The 23,049-nt window shown below is 33.6% G+C and overlaps 2 protein-coding genes across 2 annotated transcripts; both read right to left on the bottom strand.

Annotated features, from left to right (window-relative positions):
* Window positions 1-4,119: 4,119 nt before the first annotated feature.
* On the bottom strand, window positions 4,120-4,626 carry LOC131624639 (pathogenesis-related protein 1-like). The gene has a single exon (XM_058895580.1). It carries the CDS (start codon window positions 4,624-4,626, stop codon window positions 4,120-4,122), a length of 507 nt encoding a protein of 168 aa, XP_058751563.1.
* A 7,719-nt stretch (window positions 4,627-12,345) lies between these two features.
* Window positions 12,346-13,203, bottom strand: LOC131597787 (uncharacterized). Its single transcript, XM_058870456.1, has one exon. The coding sequence runs from the start codon at window positions 13,201-13,203 to the stop codon at window positions 12,346-12,348; it is 858 nt and encodes a 285-aa protein (XP_058726439.1).
* Window positions 13,204-23,049: the final 9,846 nt, after the last annotated feature.

The raw sequence follows: 23,049 nt of genomic DNA on the forward strand, positions 1-23,049 counted from the left end.
GTAATATTTATTAATGTTTTCATAAATTCGCTAACATAGGGAGGGGGAAAAGCAAAATTCGCTAACATTACAGGGGAGTGAATTACTATTAACCCTTATATTTATTGGATATCACACAAATTGTAATTAATAAGAATATTTTAATAAACAATAATAATTTTGTCATTGAATTCAATTAAGTAAATTTTTTCTTAAAAATTCTGACGATCTCATATCATATGTGACATTTTTTTTATAGTAAAACTCAGCTTCACCAATAGTCAAACAAGTAAGAATTATAGATATCATGAGGCAATTGAAATGGAACATACTTCATACATAGTCTAGAAGCATTTCTAAAAGATAATACTACGTAGTCATATAAGACATTATACATAGATTGTTCACAAGCTAAGGCACAACTAAACCAAAAGCAATAACATTTCACCCAACAATCCACTCTCTTGCAAACATCATCAATGACAATGTGGGTGTGAGAATCTATAGTCTTTTTTCCAAATCCAAATACGAATTATGTCATTGACTTATGCTTGCACATTTTGACTTTCTTCGGTCTCAATATTTCCTAACCTTCTCGAGTGTTCACAAATTAATAGATGACTAGAGATAGTGTTGGAATGGATGTTGGACTCATAAACTTCCTCACTCACTAAGAAATGAAAGTAGACACACATAAACATGCTACAGAACACAAAACTCTTTTGAGGCATTTTATCAAACATCAAGAGTGCAACCTTTACCCCTAAAAAACAAAAACACATAACAGTAAATATGTAACCAAAATTGAGGGTTTGAAGAGAGAGAGAGAGAGAGAGAGAGAGAGAGAGAGAGAGAGAGAGAGAGAGAGAGAGAGAGAGAGAGAGAGAGAGAATTAAGGGTAAGAATATTATTCATTAACATTGATGATAACGCCTCCAAGACATTTATACAAACATTATTACAATTTAATTAGGACACAAGCAACATCATCCAAATAAAGAAAAACTATATTCTCATACCTGTAACCGTTAACAACTGTTACAAAAATAAATCCTTTAAGTGGTAAGTGGTTACGCTCACGATAACTTGCCCAGAAGTGAATTTTACTCAACTGCAATTGGTTACACCCCGTGTTAATCGATTACAACACTTGAATTATCAATTTTCTCTTAACACGCCACCTTAATTCAAGTGCTCCAAGTCTTCCATGACTATGTTCATCTTTAATCTCTTGAATACTTCAATTGTGATCCCCTTGGTCAACAAATCAGTCACTTAGTCTTCACTTCTACATTATCCCAATCTCAACCTTCCTTCACTAACAAGTTCTCTCAAGTAGTGAAACCTCATCTCAATATGCTTGCTCCCCCCATGTGCTATTGGGTTCTTATATAGCAAGATTAATAGAGGAAACGTTATCAACCAATAACGTTACAACATCACCCTCATTGCTTCATAGCTCCTTCAATAGATTCATTACTCACACGGCTTGGCACGCACACAACGAAGCTGCAATATACTTGGCCTCACAAGACGAGAGTGCTACTACTGGTTCCTTTTTTGAACACCATCAGATTGCTATTCCACCGAACATAAAGATGTATTCTATAACACCTTAAAACCCTAACTCTTTATTTATAAAAGATAATCACATAATTTCTCGGATATAGGTGTTACACATGCTCAACATACATCTTTAACAACATCATAATAAAAAATAGCAGCGGAATTCAATTTTCAATCATACTTAATTGTCTCAATAAAATAAACGGCTTCATATAAATAAATAAATCAGACTTTGAAAAATACAAAACAACTAACAAATATTCTCATCCCAGTGTTACATATCAGAGCTCCAACGAAACTAAACAATGCAGAAAATATTAGAAAAATGAATAGGCCTCAACGCCATCCTCTAGCTTAAATTGCATATACCCCTATACCTGACTGTCTATACACCAAGAGAGTACAGAATACCACAACAAAGCAAACATGAGTGAGAATATGCTCAAAATATGAGCGGTATAAAAGATAGCAAGGATAACATCATTCATAGCAATCATCAATGTATGAATCATTCACAACAATACCAATCAATTCACAATGCAATTATGCATGGAATGTGATCAACACCTCGACTCTAATGCATGTGGTATCAATCCTGGACATTAGAGTTATATTAGTGATTCCGTACGCTCACCAATGCTTCCCTTTCGAACCGGGTTCCTTTTTGAACCCCAACTAATCACTTATCCCCCCTTTTGAACTAGTGACTCGTTACTGGAACAAAGTCAGTACATCTACCACTGAAACATACATGATGCAAGACATGCAACAACAACAACGTACATGTGCAATACTTACCAATGGTTCCTCTTCAAACTGTAACCATTGTCCATTAAGGGCCACCATATCAACGTGACAAGTATGATATGCAATTATAACTCACCAATAAAAAATCGTACAAGTATTCAAAATACCACTGAATGGATTTATTTTTTGTAATAGCTACAATTCTTTAATGATTCACAACTACTAAATTTCTAAATAAAGGACATAAATCACGCCGTTAATACTTTAGATAACTTAGCATTATCTAAAAACTCACATTCCATAAGAGAAATTCTTATCTACCCATTACAAAAAGTGAGTAGAGTTACTTATAAAGTAATTTGTCTTGAAAACCTCACACATTTAAATAATTTAATAAATAATTAAATATGATAAAATTGAAAAGCATTATGTGATTGATTGAAAATACACTAACCGATTTTTAAAGATGGATAAAAAAGTTGTCACCATTCTATAATCTTTGATTCGAGCAAACTCCAAAATTTTGAAAAAGTAAAAGCACTTATTTGACTTTTTTTTATATATAAAAAAAAAGACCACTATATGTTAGTTATAATGAAGAGGAGAGTTCTATCCCAACTCTAACACATATAAATATTTGTTTAGATAAATTCCACACATTATAAAATTGATAGGGTATTTTATCTTAAGATCTCATTAAAGGGAGTGAGGTGAGTTTATACAAAGTTTTTACAAATAGACGGTAAAATTAATTCTCTTAAATTAATTGATCGCAAGATTAAATACCAAAATTAAAAATAAAAAACAGGTTGAAGTAGGGGTGTTTGTGGTGTAGTTTGGGCGGTTTTGACGCTAAAAGTCATCCGAACCGCAAGAAAAAAAGACGTGAGGTTTTGTTCGGTTCAGTTGGCTTTTAGAAAAAAAACAAACCAAACAAATGCGGTTTAGTTCGATTCGGTTGGTTCGGTTTTTTACAAATATTTTATTGAATCATACATACACATATAGATTACAATATAATTTTATATTTAGTCATTCATACACTTCCAAATAACAAAAAAAGTCATCATATTTGGACAACAACTTCTCATTTAATATGTATAAATTAGATTAGACAAAAGTGAAATAATAAACATAAACTAATAGCATAAAAAAATATTATAATGAAAGAAAAAAATAGAAGAGATGAGAGATTAGTGAAGATAAAAAAGAAAGAGCATACGAGAGGAAAAATTATAGAAGAAGATGTGCGATAAAAACGAAATTGAAAGAGGGAACATTTGCATAAAAATGAGAAGGTGAAAAAGAAAGAATATAAGATAGTAAAGATTAGAGAAGATGAGGTAAGATGTATGTAGGGAAGATTGCACGATAATTCTATGAGAGATTTGAGAAGACTGAAATTGAAACCATAAGCGTAAGGATGAGAAAATTTTTCGTAATCATAAGGCAAACGTATAATAGGTTTAGGTTTGGTTTAAATGCGAGTTAAGTAAAATTTAGGTTGTAACATAATACGGTTTGATTCGGTTTGGTTCGGTTTGCAAAATATAAACCGCAAACCGAACCAAACCATGCGGTTTTGTTAAAAGATGACCCAAACAAATCCGAACAAAATACAGTTTTTTGCGGTTTCGATTTGGTTTGGTTTGCGATTTTCTATTGGATTGGTTTGGTTTTGAACACCCCTAAGTTGAAGTGAGTGAATAAGAGATAAAATCATTAATAAAATATTAAAAATGTGACTTCATGTAAATATTATTATATAATTGAGAAACATTACAACACAATACACGAGTCATAAACAAATGATGATTAAATAAACACCTAGAACGGTTCTTGGCCTGGAATATTACCAGGAGGATAATAATTACAACTAACAAATGTGCCACCATTATCACATTTCACTTTGCCACATCCAACACGCAATGATTTTTCCCAAATCACTTGAGTATAATGAAGACACTCACCATTAACACACCTGTTACGATAACGATCAAAGTTAGGTTTTTCATCCACCCACAACTTCACTGCTTCCTCACCACTTATATCGCCATTGCTAACGGCAATATTCTCGCCATATTGTCCACCATTACCACCGGATGGAATCACTTTACAATCTTTACGTTGATTAGCATAATTTTGTGCAAAAGCAGCAATTTTGTTATCCCAAACAAGATTTGGAATGTTAAAACCTTCAATTGCTGCTCTTGCTGCGTTGTGAACGTTCACATAATCATTTGTTGAATCTTGGGCACATGCAATGTTACTACTACTCACAATGAGTATCAAACTTAGCGTACACAATATAGAAAATGAACTCATTTTTGTCATCAATATAAATTTCTTAGTGTTAGATGAAAATTGTTAGAACTCTAATGATGTTTTTATAGAGATTTTTTAACATGGGAATTTAGTAATTTTAAATGATATTTTTCTTTATAAAAAGAAAATTGCTAGAAATAGTATCTTTTTAGATGTTTTGGTATAAAATGATTTTAAGTGTATTATAGTTGTTTAAAATTTATTTTAGAAATAAGATTTGATGATTTTACCTTTAGAGTGTTTTTTGCTTTAAATTAGTTATTCAAATTACTTTTATATTTTTTTTAAGCAAGAATTCATTGATAAAAGAACACCCAAGTTCTCAAACGAACTTACAAAAGAAGGGTAAGATAAAAATTTCCCGAAGAAAAATTACCCATCAATTAAGATTAAAAACAATAAAGGATTTTTGCTAAAATCATAAAAGTAACAATTAATTTGGATAATTTTTCCTATAACCATCCATCTCCATACCAAAATCTTTGTGCTCCACACGATATCGTTGATATTCCACGAATCGTTTCTAAACACAATTGTAAAGGTAAAATTACTTTTATATGATAATTTTCTAAAAATAAATTAAAATATTAAATCATTTAATTAAAATCATTTTATAATGAAATACATAAGATCCAGATCACTAGTCTATCTCTTGGTGTCAAATAAGGAATATGTTTTTGTTTTTATGGACGGACTATTTGAACAAAAAGGAAATGCTTCCTAAAAAACCAAAAAAAAAAAATTATGTCCTGATTTATTATTATAAATTTAACAATAAATTATTTAAATAAATTATTTTTTTAATTTTAAATTTGAAAAATAATAATTATAGAGGACTGAAGATCAATGATTCAATACCAAAAAAATCTTTTGATATACCCAAAAACAATGCTCTTTAGCCTAAACAAACAAAAGTACAAATATTATTTTAAGCATAACAAACTACCTAACAATTCTTCCCTTAAGCTAATTCATTTGAACTTAGTTTATTTTAGTAATTTTTATAACTTCTACCTTCCCGCGATGTTTTTCAAATTGTTTCAATTTCAATTGCTTCGTCATAATGTATGGAGTTTGATTCTCATAGGCACAATAACTCACTTTGATAACTCCACTGTTCACTAAGATTTTAAGAAATTAAAATTTCACATTAATATGTTTACTTTTTTTTTTCCGTGAAACACAAGATTTTTCGATAAAAGAATTGCTATATCTCCTGCCTTCAGGGTAGAGAGAGCGACAACTGGCTGTTTCTTTGAGGTTCAAGAAATTGCTCATGCTCCCATTTTAAACACAACTTCATAAGTGCTTCTTCAATTGTCTAAGTCACCAGCATAATCACTATCGATAAAGGCCATAAGTTTTAGATTATTTTATTGTTTCTTGTATAAGATACCCATATTAATTGTACCTTTTAGGTACTTTAAAATTCTTTTTGCTACAAGCCAATGTACCATAGAAGGTCAATCCATGAACCTGCTTATCAAACTGTTTATCTTGAAAATTGGTAAGCAATGCTAGTCTTTTATTAAAGATTACTAGCTAAATCGACTAGGAAGTCTTAGAAAAATGTGCCTGAAGATTTTCAAATAAAGCGAAAATACTAAGAATGTGAATTTTTTCGACAACGATCGAATAAACGTTATGAAAATAAAAACTAGTTAAAGTAAAACTGTAACAGAAAAAGTAAAAGGTTCGACCATAAAGAACATATAAATTATATGTAAAGTAAACTTGAAATTAAAAGTTTCCATAAATGGAAATTAGTGATCAAACATACATTGCACTCTCGGGACTCATTTCTCTCTTCGCTTGATACTCTAGGTTTTTGTGAGTTTTGTAGTAAATTTGAAACTTCATTCTCATGTTGGAACTACTATTTCTATTGAAAATACAAGTAACTGCTAAGGGCAGGCTTTTCTCCATTGAGCGCCACATTTGTCTCTTGTTCAAATCTCTTCCACGCATCCTACTAATTTGGACATGGCTACTAAGTGTTTATTCAACCACATTTGTATCCTTTAACTGTTTTTGATCGAATCACCTACTTTGGACAAAATTTCAATATTGGCTACCTAGAAAAATACTAAGTCCATAACCTTTTTGCTAGCTAGACTTCGACACTTCACTTCGCCATTTTCACGTCGAAATGCCACTAGCATACGCGTAGGCCACGCTCTTGAACATCACCCAAACCTTTGTCCGAAATCTTCTCATCTTCCTCGAAGTTAAGCTCGATTTTAAGACCTGTCAAAAATTCTAGATAACAAATTGCCTCCCAAAATGTCTCTTTCGACTAGAGGGAGATAGAGACATTTTTTGACTTTTTTCTCACACAATTTTATGTAGTGCGTCGATGTTATCTTCATCATGGAATTTCCATCAAATATAATTTCGGATACGTGCAGCCACCACTACCCTACTCACTAGCTCAAACTTTCTATGACAATATGACCCATATAGTCAAGCGGTTTAAATTCACTCACCCAAAGATTGCCACATGCCCTAGGACTAGGTGCCAACTGTCTGATTTACAAAACTAAAAGGATTTTACTCTATTATAAATAATATTTTTCCCTTTCTATTATCCTTCTTCCCGTTTTTTCTAACATGCAAGCTGAAACCCTTTCTCTAAATACTCTTTACCTTCAAGCTCACTAACTTCAATCATGGCCTCATATTTGAAAACCAAGAACTAGAAGAGATCTAAAGAAGCTTTGCCTCTTGTTGCAAAGCTTGGTGCTCCCACGATATCTGGAAATCAGAAATGTGTTCCTGAGCCACCATTGAAGAAGGAAAACTCATAATCTTTAAATATCAGATATTACTTCCCTTTACCATTGTTGACAATATCCATGCTTTCATGGGTCTAATCCCCGATCCTTCTAGAGACCTTGATAATATTATAGAGTTCTTTCTTGCGTTACATTGTAATAAACCTAAAGTTAGTGAAAAATAACCCATGGATTTAACGTATTTATTTTGAACCTCTACGGTCTTTCATTCTGCTTCTTTCACTACAAACGATTGGGTAAATTATATTGGTTAAAAAGTATTATTGCGACGGTCTGAATTGCCACAATTTATGAAAAATAATGTTTTTAATAACGTCATATTATTTGATGCCGATAGGAATAAAATGGTGTTTCCTCCTCAACCGCCATACTAACAGTCGTAATATCCTTAGTATATAATGTGGGTTATGTTCGGTGAATAATGACAGTGCAAATAGCCTAAATTTCATTAATTTCTTAAGGTTAATAGAAAATTAGGGCAATTATAACCGCCATAATCTTAACATTTTTTTCAAAAAAATTGCTAGAGCTACTAGCCCTCTTGTTCCAAGTATTGGAATCCCTGGATGCCTTAGAAACGACCCATACAGTCTGTAAACCCATTTTCTCATACAATGATGCCTTTAAGCCATTGATGTATCGAGCTACTTTGTGGCGCTCTGATTCTCCCAATTCATTGCACTATGAAAAACGCAGGAACTCAACAATGTATTCAATCATAGTTGTCTTTCCAAAAATATACTTAATATACATCTTATAATGGATCTAATCATAATCCTCTGGTAAAAACCACTCCAGCATCAATTGTTTATTTATTTGCCAAGTTATGACCGACCCTATCTTATACCTCTGCCTCAGCATGTGAACAAGTTTATCCCATTAGAAAAGCAGCTTTACTCTTCAACCTGATCACACCCATATTAACCTTCTTATTCTCACGGATGCCTTGAACGCCGAAGAACGTGTTAATGTTGATATTCCGATCCAGAAACATCTCCACTCCCATCGTACTACATAACAATGGAATATTAGCCTTCACTAGATAGTTATGGTTATTTTGTCAAATCTCATGATCAACTTCTTCCTTGTATGGTTCTTTCTCTTCAGAACTCGATTTTTCAACAATAATAACATGATCGTTTCAAATAATATATATTAATTCAAAAAACCATTACAAAGCAAGGTGATCTAATAGAGATCCAACCTATACAAAAAACTAGGAAAACCTATAACATCAATTTGGCAAGGTGTATACGAAGCTTTCTATATTGCCAAACCCTGTAGACTATAGTATCTTTTATATTGTTCTCTATACAAAGACTGTCCCCTATACCATCAAAACAAATTTTATCTCTCATAGTCCAAATACCGTATACGGTTTCTGCTAGAGCTACTTTTAACAGCTCCACTTTCCAACCTTTCCTATTAGCAACATTAGATGCCCAGCAGAGTTCAGCAGTCCAGGTCTGAGGTTGGTTTTTGACATCAATCCAATCCATAATTCTAGACCAAATGGCTCTTGTAATAGGACACTTAAAGAACAAATGCTCTATGTCCTCATCCTCAAGCTTACATAGACTGCAAGTTTTCACTTGGCCTGGAAGGAAGCCCAATCTATCCATTCTAACTTTAGTTGCCAGCCTATTATGACATGCAACCCAGAGACAAAAAGTTGCACGAGGCCTTGCTTTATTTTTTCTCAAAATGTTCCTCCAAGAAACCCTATTGCCATTATCAATTAAGCAATTATAGAAAGTACTCACTTTAAACTTTTGCCTTTGGAAAGAAGCTTCCCATTCATGCTGCAACTCAGGTATGAGTCCTCTTTGACTCAGAACTCGTTTTGCTATCCAACTGTTACTAGCCTTTATATCATAGTTCATAACTCCAGTTTTTGCAAAGTAGTAGCTATGCATCCATTGAACCCACAGATTCTCAGCCATTCTACAAAGGTCCCAAAGGCACTTTAACATCAGCACAGTATTCCATACCTGCAAATTGATGACCTGCAACCCTCCCTGAGCATAGGGTCTGCAGTCACTATCCCAGGCTATGGGGCTTTTTTTGCTCTATTCAGTCCCTGTCCAAATAAAACTTCTACAGATGCTATCAATCTTCTTTAGCACAAACTTTAGAAGAGGGAAGCAACTCATCCAATATTGTGCAATGGCAGCTATGATACTCTTTACCATATGTCAACAATTTGCTGGTCCAATGGTGGATACGAGCCATAATCTTGTCAATAAGAGGCGGGTAGTGTTGGAGACTCAGCCTCTTATGGGTCAGGGGAACTCCAAGGTATTTAACAGGGAAAACACCTTCCTTGAACCCAGTAATAGCATGAAGTCTTTGCTGCATATGAGTGTCTACACCACCACAAAACATAGTGCTCTTGGTGGGATTAGCTATCAGACCAGTGGAATTAGTAAAAGTCTTGAAAGCATTCTGGATATTCTCAACAGAAGTGGGATCACCTTTACAGATAAGTAGTACATCATATGCAAAAATCAGATTTGTCAGCTTTAATTTTTTACACTTTGCATGGTGTTTGAACCCAGGATCAAGCTGCATCTTCTGCATAATTCGATGCATATACTCCATGATGATCACAAAGAGTAATGGTGACAAGGGATCACCCTGTCTAATCCCTCTCTTTGCTTGCATAAATTCAGTCAAATTCCCATTAACATTGAACTTGTATGAGACAGATGTGACACTAGCCATTATCCAATCAATGAACTTCCTAGGTAAACCAATCTTCTGCAGGATAACCTCCATGGCTTTCCAATTAACCATGTCATAGGATTTTTGTAAATCCAGTTGCATCATCACCCTGGGAGAACCCCCTTTTTTGCCATATCCCTTCAAAAATTCATAGGCCAAAAGAATGTGATTGTGTATAACTTGCCCTGGAATGAAAGCTGCCTGACAATTACTCACAATACTAGGTAACACACTGCCTAGTCTATTAGTCATAATTCTAGATACAATCTTGTAGAAAGTGGTGCATCCAGCTATGGGCCTAAAATCCCTAACTCTCTTAGGGCTATCACCTTTAGGGATAAGGGTCACCACTGTGCTGTTGAAAGCCTTATAGATATGTCCTGTATCAAAAAATTCCCTAACAGCAGCAATAACATCATTCTTTACAATATGCCAATAAGACTTGAAAAATTTGGAACCAAAACCATCCATACCTGGAGATTTGAGGTCTCCAATGCCATCCAAAGCCTTTTTAATCTCCTCCTCAGTAGGTTGTTTGATCAAAAACTCCCTTTGCAACATATTTAATTGGGGCCCTTTTCTCATAGCATCAATGTCACCATGTTGTAAGTTGCTAACCTCTTTTCCCATAAGGTCACTATACAGCTCCAGAATCTCTTTTTCCAATTCCTCCTGATTTTGAATCATGGTACCATCAGTCTTTTGAAGTCCTTTCATACTCTTGGCCTGATTTTTTGCTTTGATAGAGGCATGGAAAAATGTATTGTTCCATCCCCAAGCCTGATCCATTCAATTTTTGATTTCTGTCTCAGCAAGCTCTCCTCCAGATCATTTAACTGAATCACTTTATCAGTGCAGGTTTTCACTTTCTCAATAATGTTGGCATCCCATCTGTTGTTAGTGAGTTCAGCATGGGCTTGAGTCAATCTATCTCTGGCTTTAACTGAGTCCTGCTTCAGGTAATTCAGTGGTCGACTGAATCTTCTAAGAACACATTGCAATCTCTTTAATTTCTTCCAAAGCACCAGCATAGGGGTCCCACCAATATTCTGCATCCAACTATCCTGCACAACATCAATAAAACCATTCATATCCACAAGGCAGTTACTGAACCTAAATTGTCTCTTTGGCTGTGTCACCACCTTTGTAGTACTAACCAATAAAAGAGCATGATCAGATACACAAGGGGGTAAAATAGTAAGGCTAGTATCAAGATGTGATTGAAACCAATCCACATTACCAAGCAGCCTGTCTATTCTGGAATATATTGGATCAATAGTGTGTTTATTGAACCAAGTATAATAATCCCCTGAACTGTCCATCTCACTTAAACCGGTTTGCATCATTATATTCTGCATGTCAATGTATTCATTTTCAGTGACTAACTTGCCACCAATACGATCTTGAGCCCTAGCAACATTGTTGAAGTCTCCAATAACACACCAAGGGCCAGTGATATTTTTATGACTTTGCTCAATTTCCTTCTATAGAATTCTTCTCTTATCAAGCTGGTTGTGAGCATAAACAGCAGTCAGCCAAAATTTAACCATACCACTGTTGTCCTTTACCATGCAGTGAACCATTTGACTCGAGCTGAGCATCTTATGAACCTCAACCTGCATACTATTCCACCCTATCCAGATCCTGCCATTGTCATGATCATCATAGTTATCAATAAAATACTCAGTGAGATGCATTTTCTCTCTGACCTTAGCAGCCTTTTCTCTTTTCACACGCGTTTCAAGTAGGATCATAATAGTAGGTTTAATCTCATGGAGACGGGAACTAATCTCCTTGATTTTGCCTACTTTATTTAGTCCCCTAATATTCCATGACACAATCATCCTCCAGAGCTTGTGGCAATTAGCAGGTCATTCAAAACCTCTAATGCCTCAAAGCCATTAGCACAATTGATTCCAGATGTATGTTCTACTTGAAGAGTATGCTTACCTCTAGTGTTACTCTTTATCACAGTCCAGGGATTAGCATTTGGTTCCTTTGTTTCTTGTGCTTTCAATATAGGATTCTTAGGAGTACTTGTTGGTTCCTGCACTATATTCTTCTCAAGTGGAGCTGTTGGAGCCTGCTCTATGTTATCATCAGGTGGCTTCTTCTTTGGTTGCCATTTCTGGATCCTTCGTGGAGCATTACATTGGTGGCCCAGCTTTTGACACTTCTCACAAAAAGAAGGTTTCCATTCATATGCCATTTAATGTTGAATTATCCTTCCTTCAACATCTTTGATGGATATTTCCTGCAACATAGGTTGGGTAATATCAACTTCAACAAGGATTCTTGCATAGGAAACACACAATTTACTGGCTGTGCATTCGTCAGTCACCAAAGGGGTTCCCAGGGCACTACCAATCTTATTCAAACTCTTGACACCCCAGAGGTGCAGGGGTAGTTGAGGCAACTTGATCCATATTGGGATTGTGCGCATCAGGTCCCGTTTCAGATTGAAATCAAGATACCATTCCTTCAGGATCATTGGCATGTTCTTGATGGTGTATGATCCCTTCATCATTACAGCTTCCCTTTCCTCAAAAGTCTTGAATCTTGCCAGAAAATACCCATCCTCATTGTAATAAAAATCAGGTGTTTGCACAAAATTCCAAAACTTCATCATGTAGTTCTTAACCGTGTTCATGCTGAGATTCTCCCCCATCACATATAGAATCAAAGCATTTTCCAAGAATTGAATTTCAGTCTTTATATCCTCGCGCTCAATTTCAATTTCCACTTTACCATTAACAAGTTTTGGCGCAATATATGCCATCGACATACCTTTTGCCGGATTCCGATTCTCACTGATAACATCCACCCACAATTTCCGAGTAGCTTGCACTTCCTTCGTAATTAGGGTTTCTGTTATAGGTTGGTTCACTTTCGGTCGTTCATCTTCGTCCGTCTCCAATTCCTCGTCCCTCGCACGCTTGCTTTCACTTGTGCTCTTCTCCGCCGTTTGTTTCACAGTCTCCACTACCGGTGGTGTCTCCGGCAGTGGCTGGTTCACCGGTGACAGTGGCACCATAGATCTCGGTCGCCCACGTCCGTGTTTCACCATCGGGTTAAAAAGACTAAAAATCTATATAATTCTTTTTATTATAGTGTACTGTATAGATATTTTTATAATTAATATTTTTTTGATTAAAATATTTATTTAATCATAATAGTTATATAGTTATTTAAATTAAAATTAAAATTATTAAAATATTTCTTTTTCTAGTTTACTATAATTTGGATAACATAAATTTAATTTTCTAAATTTTTAAAAATAAATTTGTGTCATTTCAAAAAATGACTAAATTTATTTTTTATGACTAAGTTAGAATTTTAATATATTTTTTTTAATTTTTATATAGAATGAAATTCATTAATTTTTACTTAACAAATAAAATTTGCAACTGCAGTTATATCTTACTAGTCTTCACATACAAAAAATGTAAGAGAAAAAGCCTCAATTATTTTGTTGAGTAATTTAAGTTTTTTGCAATTAAGTGCACAAAATGATTTTCTCTATCCTTCATCAAATTAGGAATATGAAAAAATAAATATAAATATATCAAACAAATCAAAACAAAAATAATTTTATAGTAAAATATTTATTACTGAATAGGATGGAAAAATAATTATATCAAATTAAATTTCATATTGGGTGTCCCCATCAACTCAAAGAAAATTTCACCCAAAAATTGCCAATTGCTAGTAGAGAATATGACAACTAGAATCAGAATGTGAAGCTCCTGATTGTTGTCTTTTGCAAGGGGTATAGTACTGATAAATGCAGTGTTACTTACCATACATTCCTACTAGAGCCAAATATTCATAATACCTAAAAGTATTATATAAGAAAAAACAGCAATTTGCAGAGCATACTGCTAGAAGGTTGGCTTCGAAAGAAGTGTGGGAGGCGATGTTAAGGCGAGAAAGCATTTTACGTCAAAAGTCAAGATGTCGGTGGATTCAACTTGGTGATGCAAATTCTAAATACTTTCATTCTTTCATGAATGGAAGATTTAGAAGAAACAATATAGTGAGCTTAAATTTGATTGATGGTTTGTTAACGGAGGTGGATACTATTAAGAAGGAGGTTTTTGACCATTTCAAAAATCGGTTTTCTGAGTCTTGTTTCTCTCGTCTAGTTTTAGATGGTGTCGGGTTTAAAGGGTTGTCGAAGGAGGAAAGTAAGCTTCTTGAGGTTTTGTTTTCTTTGGAGGAAATAAAGAATATTGTCTGGCTTAGTGATTGTGATAAAAGTCCGGGTCCGGATGGGTTTCCTTTGGGATTTTTTAAGAAGACTTGGAGCTTTATCAAAGATGAGTTATTAAGCTTTGTCCAGGAGTTTTACAATCGAGGTTCTCTCCCTAGAGCGGCTACGGCTTTGTTTTTGGCTCTTATCCCTAAAGTGGTGTGTCTGCAAAGAATTGATGAGTTTAGGCCGATTTGTTTGATTGGTTGCTTGTATCGGTTAATCTCTAAGTTGTTGGCAGCTAGATTGAAGGTTGTTATGGGCAAGTTGATTTCTAAATCCCAATCGGCTTTTATTGAGGGTAGACAATTGTTTGATGGGGTTCTTGTTCTAAATAAGGTGTTGGACTTTGCTAAAATAAAGAATTAAAAGTGTTTGGTTTTGAAGGTTGATTTCGAGAAGGCGTATGATTGTGTCTCTTGGGACTTTCTTAAATATGTCATGAAGCAAATGGGTTTTGGCTCTAAGTGGTTATTATGGATGGCAGGAACGGTATTTTCTAGTTCGATTTCCATCTTGGTGAATGGCTCACCGACAGTTGAGTTTGAGGCTTCAAGAGGGTTACGCCAAGGGGGGTCCTCTTTCTTTGTTTCTTTTTTTGTTGGTTGCAGAAGGTCTAGCAGGTATGATGCGTAATGCGGTATCTGATGGTTCGTTTAAGGGCTTTCAAGTGTCATCTGATATTTCCTTTGACATGCTCCAATTTGCGGATGATACGGTCCTTATTTGTGATGGTTCGAAAGAGAATTTATGGTGTATTAAAGCTTTGTTACGCGGGTTCGAGTTGGTTTCTGTCTTGTGCATCAACTTAAACAAAAGTAAGCGTTATGGTGTGCATTTGGAGGAACAGGTTCTCATTACGGCGTCGTCGTTTCTGGGGTGTCAGGTCAGGAAGCTTCCATTTGTTTTCTTAGGTATTCCGGTTGGTGGTAATCATCGACGAAAATATTTTTGGTCTTTTTTAATCTCAAAGCTAAAAAAGAGGTTGGATGGTTGGAACCGGAAACATCTTTCACTTGGAGGTAAGGTGGCTTTACTTAATGCGGTTCTTAATAGTATTCCTATTTTTGTGCTTTCTTTTTATAAAGCCCCGAAGTGTGTTCTTGTTGAGATAATCAAAATTCAACGAGACTTTTTATGGGGAAGTAAAGAAGGAATTCGGAAGATGTGTTAGGTTAGTTGGGAGAAGATTTGTCGGCCGAATAAGGAGGGTGGGTTATGGGAGAGAAACATTGATACGTTTAATCTCTTCTTGATAAGTAAATGGGGGTGGCGATTCCTTTCTGATAGAGAATCGGTTTGGTTCAAGTTTTTGGAGTTTAGGTATGGTGGGGGTTTGGAAGCTCTTTGTGGAGACGGTTCCAATAGGTTTTGTCGAAAACATCGCTTTGGTGGAGGGATGTTCGGAATGTGTGTGGATTCAAAGTTAATAACTCTCCTTGGTTTTCGGATTGCATCTCATGGAAACTAGGGGAAGGTCATTATATTCATTTTTGGGAGCATGCTTGGTTGGGTCCTACGCCATTCAAGGTGCTTTTTCCTCTCCTTTACGGTGCGTGTTTTCTTACTAATTCTTTATCTTCATCTTCTTCTTCTTCTTCTGCTTTATCTTGTGTTGTCGATATGGGTGTTTGGGTGAATAATGTGTGGAGGTGGAATTTGGAGGTGGCAGAGGATTTTTTAGAGGCGGATGTAGCTTGTGACCGGGCTGTTTTGTTATCTATGTTGGAGGGGGTTTCGCCAAATCCGGGGGTGGTTGATAAATTGGTTTGGTGGAGGCATGTGGATGGTTTTTCGGTTAAAGATAGTTTTCGGTAGCTTTACACGTTGAGATCATTGGTTAGAATTAAATTGTTTACGGAAGGCAAGGGTTCCTAGTAAGGTCAAAGTGTTCGGGTGGAGATCATTGGTTAACGCTCTACCTACCCGTATGGCGCTTTGTTTTCGCGGAATGGATAGGATTGTCATCAACAATTCTTGCCCTTTGTGTGGTTTAGAGGAGGAATCATTGGATCATCTTTTTCTTGGTTGTGCACAATCGATAATTATTTGGAAAGAGGTGTTGACTTGGTTGGGCTTGACAATGGAGGAGATTCAAAGGGCCATGATTGGCATCCATGGAGCTGTTTTAAGGGTTGAGGTGGTGGACCGCATTCGCTGCATTTTGGGTGGAGCTATTAATTCTTCTTTTATTGCTTTTTTATGGATTTTAGTTTGTTGGTGTATTTGGTTGGGTAGAAATAAGGTGGTGTTCAAAAATTGTGTCTGGAATCCTACCGAAATTGTGTTAGTTATGGGAGTGGTTCTCTATTCTTGTTAGAGATAAGAAAAATTGCACGAAAGAGGCTTGGCTTGCCAATCCGTGCGTGTATATTGGTGTGTAGGTTTGTTCCTTTCTGGATTTCCGTTTGGATTGCTTTGTTTGTTTCGTTTCTTTTGTATTGGGTTGCACCCCTTTGCGTTTAATACAAGTGCTTATCGAAAGAAAAAAAACTAACATAAGTAAGTTGAAGCAACAAATTTATGCTGCAGCAGTAGCGGCGACCCTGGATCTAATATGGAAAGCCCGAAATGAAGCGCTATGGAACAAGACACTTAAGATGAGGAAGAAAGTTAATGTAAAAAATTGAGTGGGGTGTTTGATAAGCAAAATTAGTCAAAGGGATAGTTCATAGTTTAACAATTTGTAATAGCTTATAACTAGGTTATTCTTTAAGAGTTTATGGCCATGTTTAGCTTTGATTGTACATAATTGTTACTTGATAAGTAATAAAGCTCGCTGATTTATGAAAAAAAAATTCATTATGTTAATAAAATGACAATAGACTCTAACAAAAATTGTAAATTTATAATCTATTAAATAATTATTATGTATAGATGTAATGTCCAAAAGAGAATAATATTTTATAACACAAAAGTTTTAAGCATTAAAAAAAAAGTTTATTAGTGACATGATTCTCATGTCACAAAATGGAAAATCATGTCACAATTTATATTTGGGTGACAACTTATCAGTAACATGTATTTCACGTCACTAATTAGTGAAATGGATTATACATCGCAAACTTTTGCACAAACAGAAAACACGGAGAAATTTAGTAACATGCCACAAAGTTGCGACGTGGATATAATGTCACTAACAAACGTTTTTTTTTGTAATAATTTCTGGAGGTTGCGACGTGGTCTACATGTCACTATTTTGTGACATGTAAATTACGTCACTAATATTAAATTTAAAAATAAATAAAATCTGAATAGTATTAATAAAAAAAAGAAGAGTAATAATGAGAGGAGAGTAATGGCATAAGAGGCTGAGTATTCTCCATGGACATGTGATCTAACTAACTCTGTGGGATGGAAACAATGCCGACTGAGGTGACTGTCATACTACTATCCTTGGGTGTCGGGTCTTCTGACCCTTACCCTTCTCAGACCGGGTTGACATTTTACCTATTTATAGAGAATACACAATTAATCATATATATATATATATATATATATATATATATATATATATATATATATATATATATATATATATACACATCAACAAATTATGTATATTCAATAGATGGTTCATTAAGTAAAACTAGGTCCTCCAGTCTGCTGATATGGATAGCTAGGTCCCCCAGATGGGCTAATAAAAGATGGTGCCCAGGTGGGAACATAGGATACTGATGAGAGGGGAGTAATGGTATAAGAGGCTGAGTATTCTCCATGGACATGTGATCTAACTAACTATGTGGGATGGAAACAATGCCGACTGAGGTGACTGGCATACTACTATCCTTGGGTGTCGGGTCTTCTGACCCTTACCCTTCTCAGACCGGGTTGACATTTTACCTATTTATAGAGAATACATAATTAATCATATATATATATATATATATATATATACATCAAGAAATTATGTATATTCAATAGATGGTTCATTAAGTAAACCTAGGTCCTCCAGTTTGCTGATATGGATAGCTAGGTCCCCCAGATGGGGATAATAAAAGATGGTGCCTAGGTGGGAACATATGATACTCATGAGAGGAGAGTAATGGCATAAGAGGATGAGTATTCTCCATGGACATGTGATCTAACTAACTCTGTGGGATGGAAACAATGCCGTCTGAGGTGACTGGCATACTACTATCCTTGGGAGTCAGGTCTTCTGACCCTTACCCTTCTCAGACCGGGTTGACATTTTACCTATTTATAGAGAATACACAATTAATCATATATATATATATATATATATATATATATATATATATATATATATATATATATATATATATATATATATACATCAACAAATTATGTATATTTAATAGATGGTTCATTAAGTAAAATTTAAAAAACACATTCTCATCAATAGATGGTTCATTAAGTAAAATTATAAAACACATTCTCATCAATAGATCTTCCAAGATAAGCTTCAAGTTTATTATGTTCCTTATCCAACTATAATTAATAGGTCTTCCAAGATAAGCTTCATATGCAAGATGCATAGGTAGATGTTCCATGAAGTCAAAAAAACCAGGTGGAAATATTTGTTCCAACTTACAGAGAATGACTGAAATATTTTGGTCCAACTTAATGATGTCATCCACTCTTAAAGTTGACGCACAAGTATCTCTAAAAAATTGACTAATTTCAGTTAGTGGATTAAGCACTTGTTTGGATAGAGAACCGAACTCAATTGGTAGCAATTGTTCCATAAAAATGTGACAATCATGACTTTTCATACCATGCAACTTCCCAGTGCTAGCTTCGGCACACCTTGATAAATTTGAAGAATACTCGTTGGGCATCCTCAATTATTTTAACCATCGATAGACCGTTTTAGCTTCTTGTGAAGTCAGAGTGTAGCTAGCCTTGGGCTTTAATAATTTTCCATTTGGTTGAGGCTTCAACTCCAACTCTTTTCAACTACACCAAATTTCCATGTCTTGTTTAGCCTTCTCATTATCTTTTGTTTTGTCTTTAACATCTATCACTCTGTTAAATAAATTATCAAAAAAATTCTTCTCAATATGCATAACATTAAGATTATAGTGCAACAAATTATCTCTCCAATACGGCAGGTCCCAAAATATACTTCTTTTTGTCCAATTGTGTTCGACCCCGTATCCTAGAATTCTACATGTTTTACCAGTATTTGTGAATTTTGATAGGTCCCAAACTTGGTCCCATACAGAACCCGGTGACAATCGAGGTGGAGGAAAATCTATTACCACTTCGTCTTTTTTGAAATATGTCTTGTTTCTTTGATAGGTATGATTTCTTGGTAGGAATCTGCGATGACATTCAAACCACGAGTTCCCCCCTTTATCTAATGTAAACGCCTTAGTGAATCCCATGCAATGCGGACAACCCATTTTGTCATGCGTACTCCAATCAAACAACATGCCATATGCTGGAAAATCGTTAATGGTCCACGCCAAGGCTGATCGCAAAGTAAAAATTTGTTTACTGGATATATTATAGGAGCATTCTCCAATCAACAACCTTTTCCAATCATAAATTAAAGGGTGTAAGTACACATCAATTCCATCTTTTGGACTCAACGGTCCTGGAATGGTACGGGTCAAAAACATGTACGGTTTTGTCATGCACATCTCAGGAGGGAGGTTGTAAAGGGTTACGATAACTGGCCAACAAGGATATGCAGTTCCTGACCCTTGGACATATGGAGTAATTCCATCAGAGCTTAATCTAAGCCTAACATTTCTAGGTTCTGCGACAAAATCAGGATGTATCAGATCAAAGTGCTTCCAAGCCTCACCATCAGATGGATGTCACATAGTGCCTGGACTAGGTTTTGTTTGTATGATTCCATGTCATTTAACTTGCACTATGCATTGAAACAAACAATATTTTTTAACCTCGGTATAGTCGGAAGATAAAACATGGACTTCATTGCTACACGTGTTTGCTTACGGTAACTTAACTTTGAACTTGATATCTTAGACTCTCACAGAACTTACATTCCTCCAACAATCCATCAGTAGAAAAAACTCATTGTCATAAAACAACATGCAACCATTAATGCAACAATCAATTTTCTTACACTTAAACCCAACTTCGACACCAACTTCTTTGCATCATAAAAAGTTATAGGCAAGTTGTCTCTCATAGCAATTGAGTCTAACATCATTTTTGTGAAGAATTCCAAACACTAATCAGGAACATTTCAATTTTCCTTGGCTGCCAATAATCTCACACACATTGATAACTTTGAGTTCGACAACCCCTCAAACAACAATATATTCATCTCATTCAACAACTAATAAAATCGCTGCGTTTCCTCATTCGGCAACTCTTCCCCATCAAAATCTTTAGGTAGATCATAAGTCACGTTCACACCAAAAGAATCATCAACCATGTCACCGATCAAATTAAAGTTTTACTCATATTCCATAGTCGGTCGACTACTTGAAGAATGCATATTTTTAGTATCAGGTACGTTGCTCGACAGTTTTTCACCATTATACGTCCAAACCCAATAATTTTTAATGAAATCCCTTCTATGCAAATGAAGTTCTACTTCTTCCGAGTCACTAATTATAGGTCTACATTCACATTTAAGACAATGACACCTAACTCTCCCTTCGCTTCGACAACATTCTTGAGCAAATGTCCATGTGATAAACCCATCAACTCCTTCTATAAATTTGGGTTTAAGTTCACGTCTTTCGAGTTCCAATCTATCGTACAATCAACTACGATAATACATATAATATTCCATACTGCATATTTGTACAATCATTGCACTAATTAATCTATAACATGTATTTAATATATATATATATATATATATATATATATATATATATATATATATATATATATATATATATATATATATATATATAACTTTTTTGTTCAACATATTCTCACATAATATATAAAATATTCTCACATGATATATTACCTATAAAAATTTTATAACATATTCTCACATAATATATAAACTTATATAGTAAAATTTTTAAGTTAAACATATAAATATTATTTTTAATAACTTAAATATAAATATAAATAAAAATAATTTTTTTTTCTTTTTTACCATTTCAACATAATAACATCTTTTATATATATATATATATATATATATATATATATATATATATATATATATATATATATATATATATATATATTAAATATTATTTAAAAAAATAATATTATATAAATTTTATCTATATACATAATATAAGAAAATTTTGTCTATAATATAATATTATGTTTTTTACGGAAATTTTCTTTTTTACCTTTTAAACATAATGACATACTATATACATATTATAATTTTCTTTAAAATTAATTTGTTTTACTATTTAAACATATTCAATATTTTATTTGCCATTAAAAAATAAATATTCTGTTTTAAAAAATAATAATATAATATAAAATTCGTTTTACATAATTAAAAATTTAAATATTCTATTTTAAAATAAATTAATATAATATAAATTATATTAAATATTCTATATAATTTTGTTTTACCTAAAAAAAAGTTTTACAAAACAAAATACATAATATTTAAAAACAAACTAATATTAACTATATTTTATCATTTAAAATTAATTTATATATTAATTTCGTTTTACCTAATTAAAAAAAAAAACATAATATCTACAAATCAACCAACAATCCAATAAATATATAATTTTTAAAATTGCAAAAATACCTATTCTTCAATCTCCTTCAATCTTTTTGTCCAATCTTTTTCTAAACCTCTTCAATATTCTTCATATAAGAAAAACAGCGACGTGGGTGTGATGGAAAAAAATTATTCTAAAAAAATAATAAGAAATAGTAATTAACAAAAAGTGTTACTAAAATAATTTTTTAATTAAAACTGTATAAGTCAAAGAAAATGAAAGTGATAGTCCAAAGGTTCGTATTGGAAAAATAATATGAAAATAACAATCGATAAAAAATGTAATTAAATTAATTTATTATTAAAATTTTGCACTAACATAATAAGTGTGCATGATTGTAGTTGAGAATTGAATTATATTTTAATCAAATTCGTGCAACACACGTATAATTTACTTAATTAAGAGTAATCATAGGATTTTTCCACAAGCGGAACTCCCAAACGAGGTATAAACCCTTCCTTAATAATAATATTCATTTATTCACCTCGAATATTAAAAACATCATAAAGTTAAATATTGTATTTTTCCTCTGTTAAATATTTTTTTTTTAGCAAAAGTTAAATATAAGAAGAGCTAAGAGTTCTCTAACCTGCTTAAAAAAGAACTGGAAAAACCCGACAAAAAGTAAAAATTACAAATCAATTACTATCACGAGAGTAGTCGTTGTCAATATTTTCTCCTCGACTTAATGGACTAAAGGAAAAAAGTAGCGCACTCTCATTTTTTCATCTCGACAAAATAGACTAAAGGAAAAAGTAACACACTTCTACATTACACCCTATGATATCTCGCTAATTTTAAAGGCAAAAATACGAATATATAAAAAAATTATATTTTTATTAACTCTGCTATCTTATATTTATAAAAGTTTAAACATTAATTTTAGGAATTTGTATACAAGAATAAAAAATTCATATAAAAAAATAGAATTTATACTAAATTTTTTTTTTGATTTGACCATTTTCAAACAATTTTTTGATGATATTATAAATGGTTTGGGTAT

Source organism: Vicia villosa, linkage group LG1, assembly GCF_029867415.1.
Source record: "Vicia villosa cultivar HV-30 ecotype Madison, WI linkage group LG1, Vvil1.0, whole genome shotgun sequence".
NCBI classification, from domain to species: Eukaryota; Viridiplantae; Streptophyta; class Magnoliopsida; order Fabales; family Fabaceae; genus Vicia; species Vicia villosa.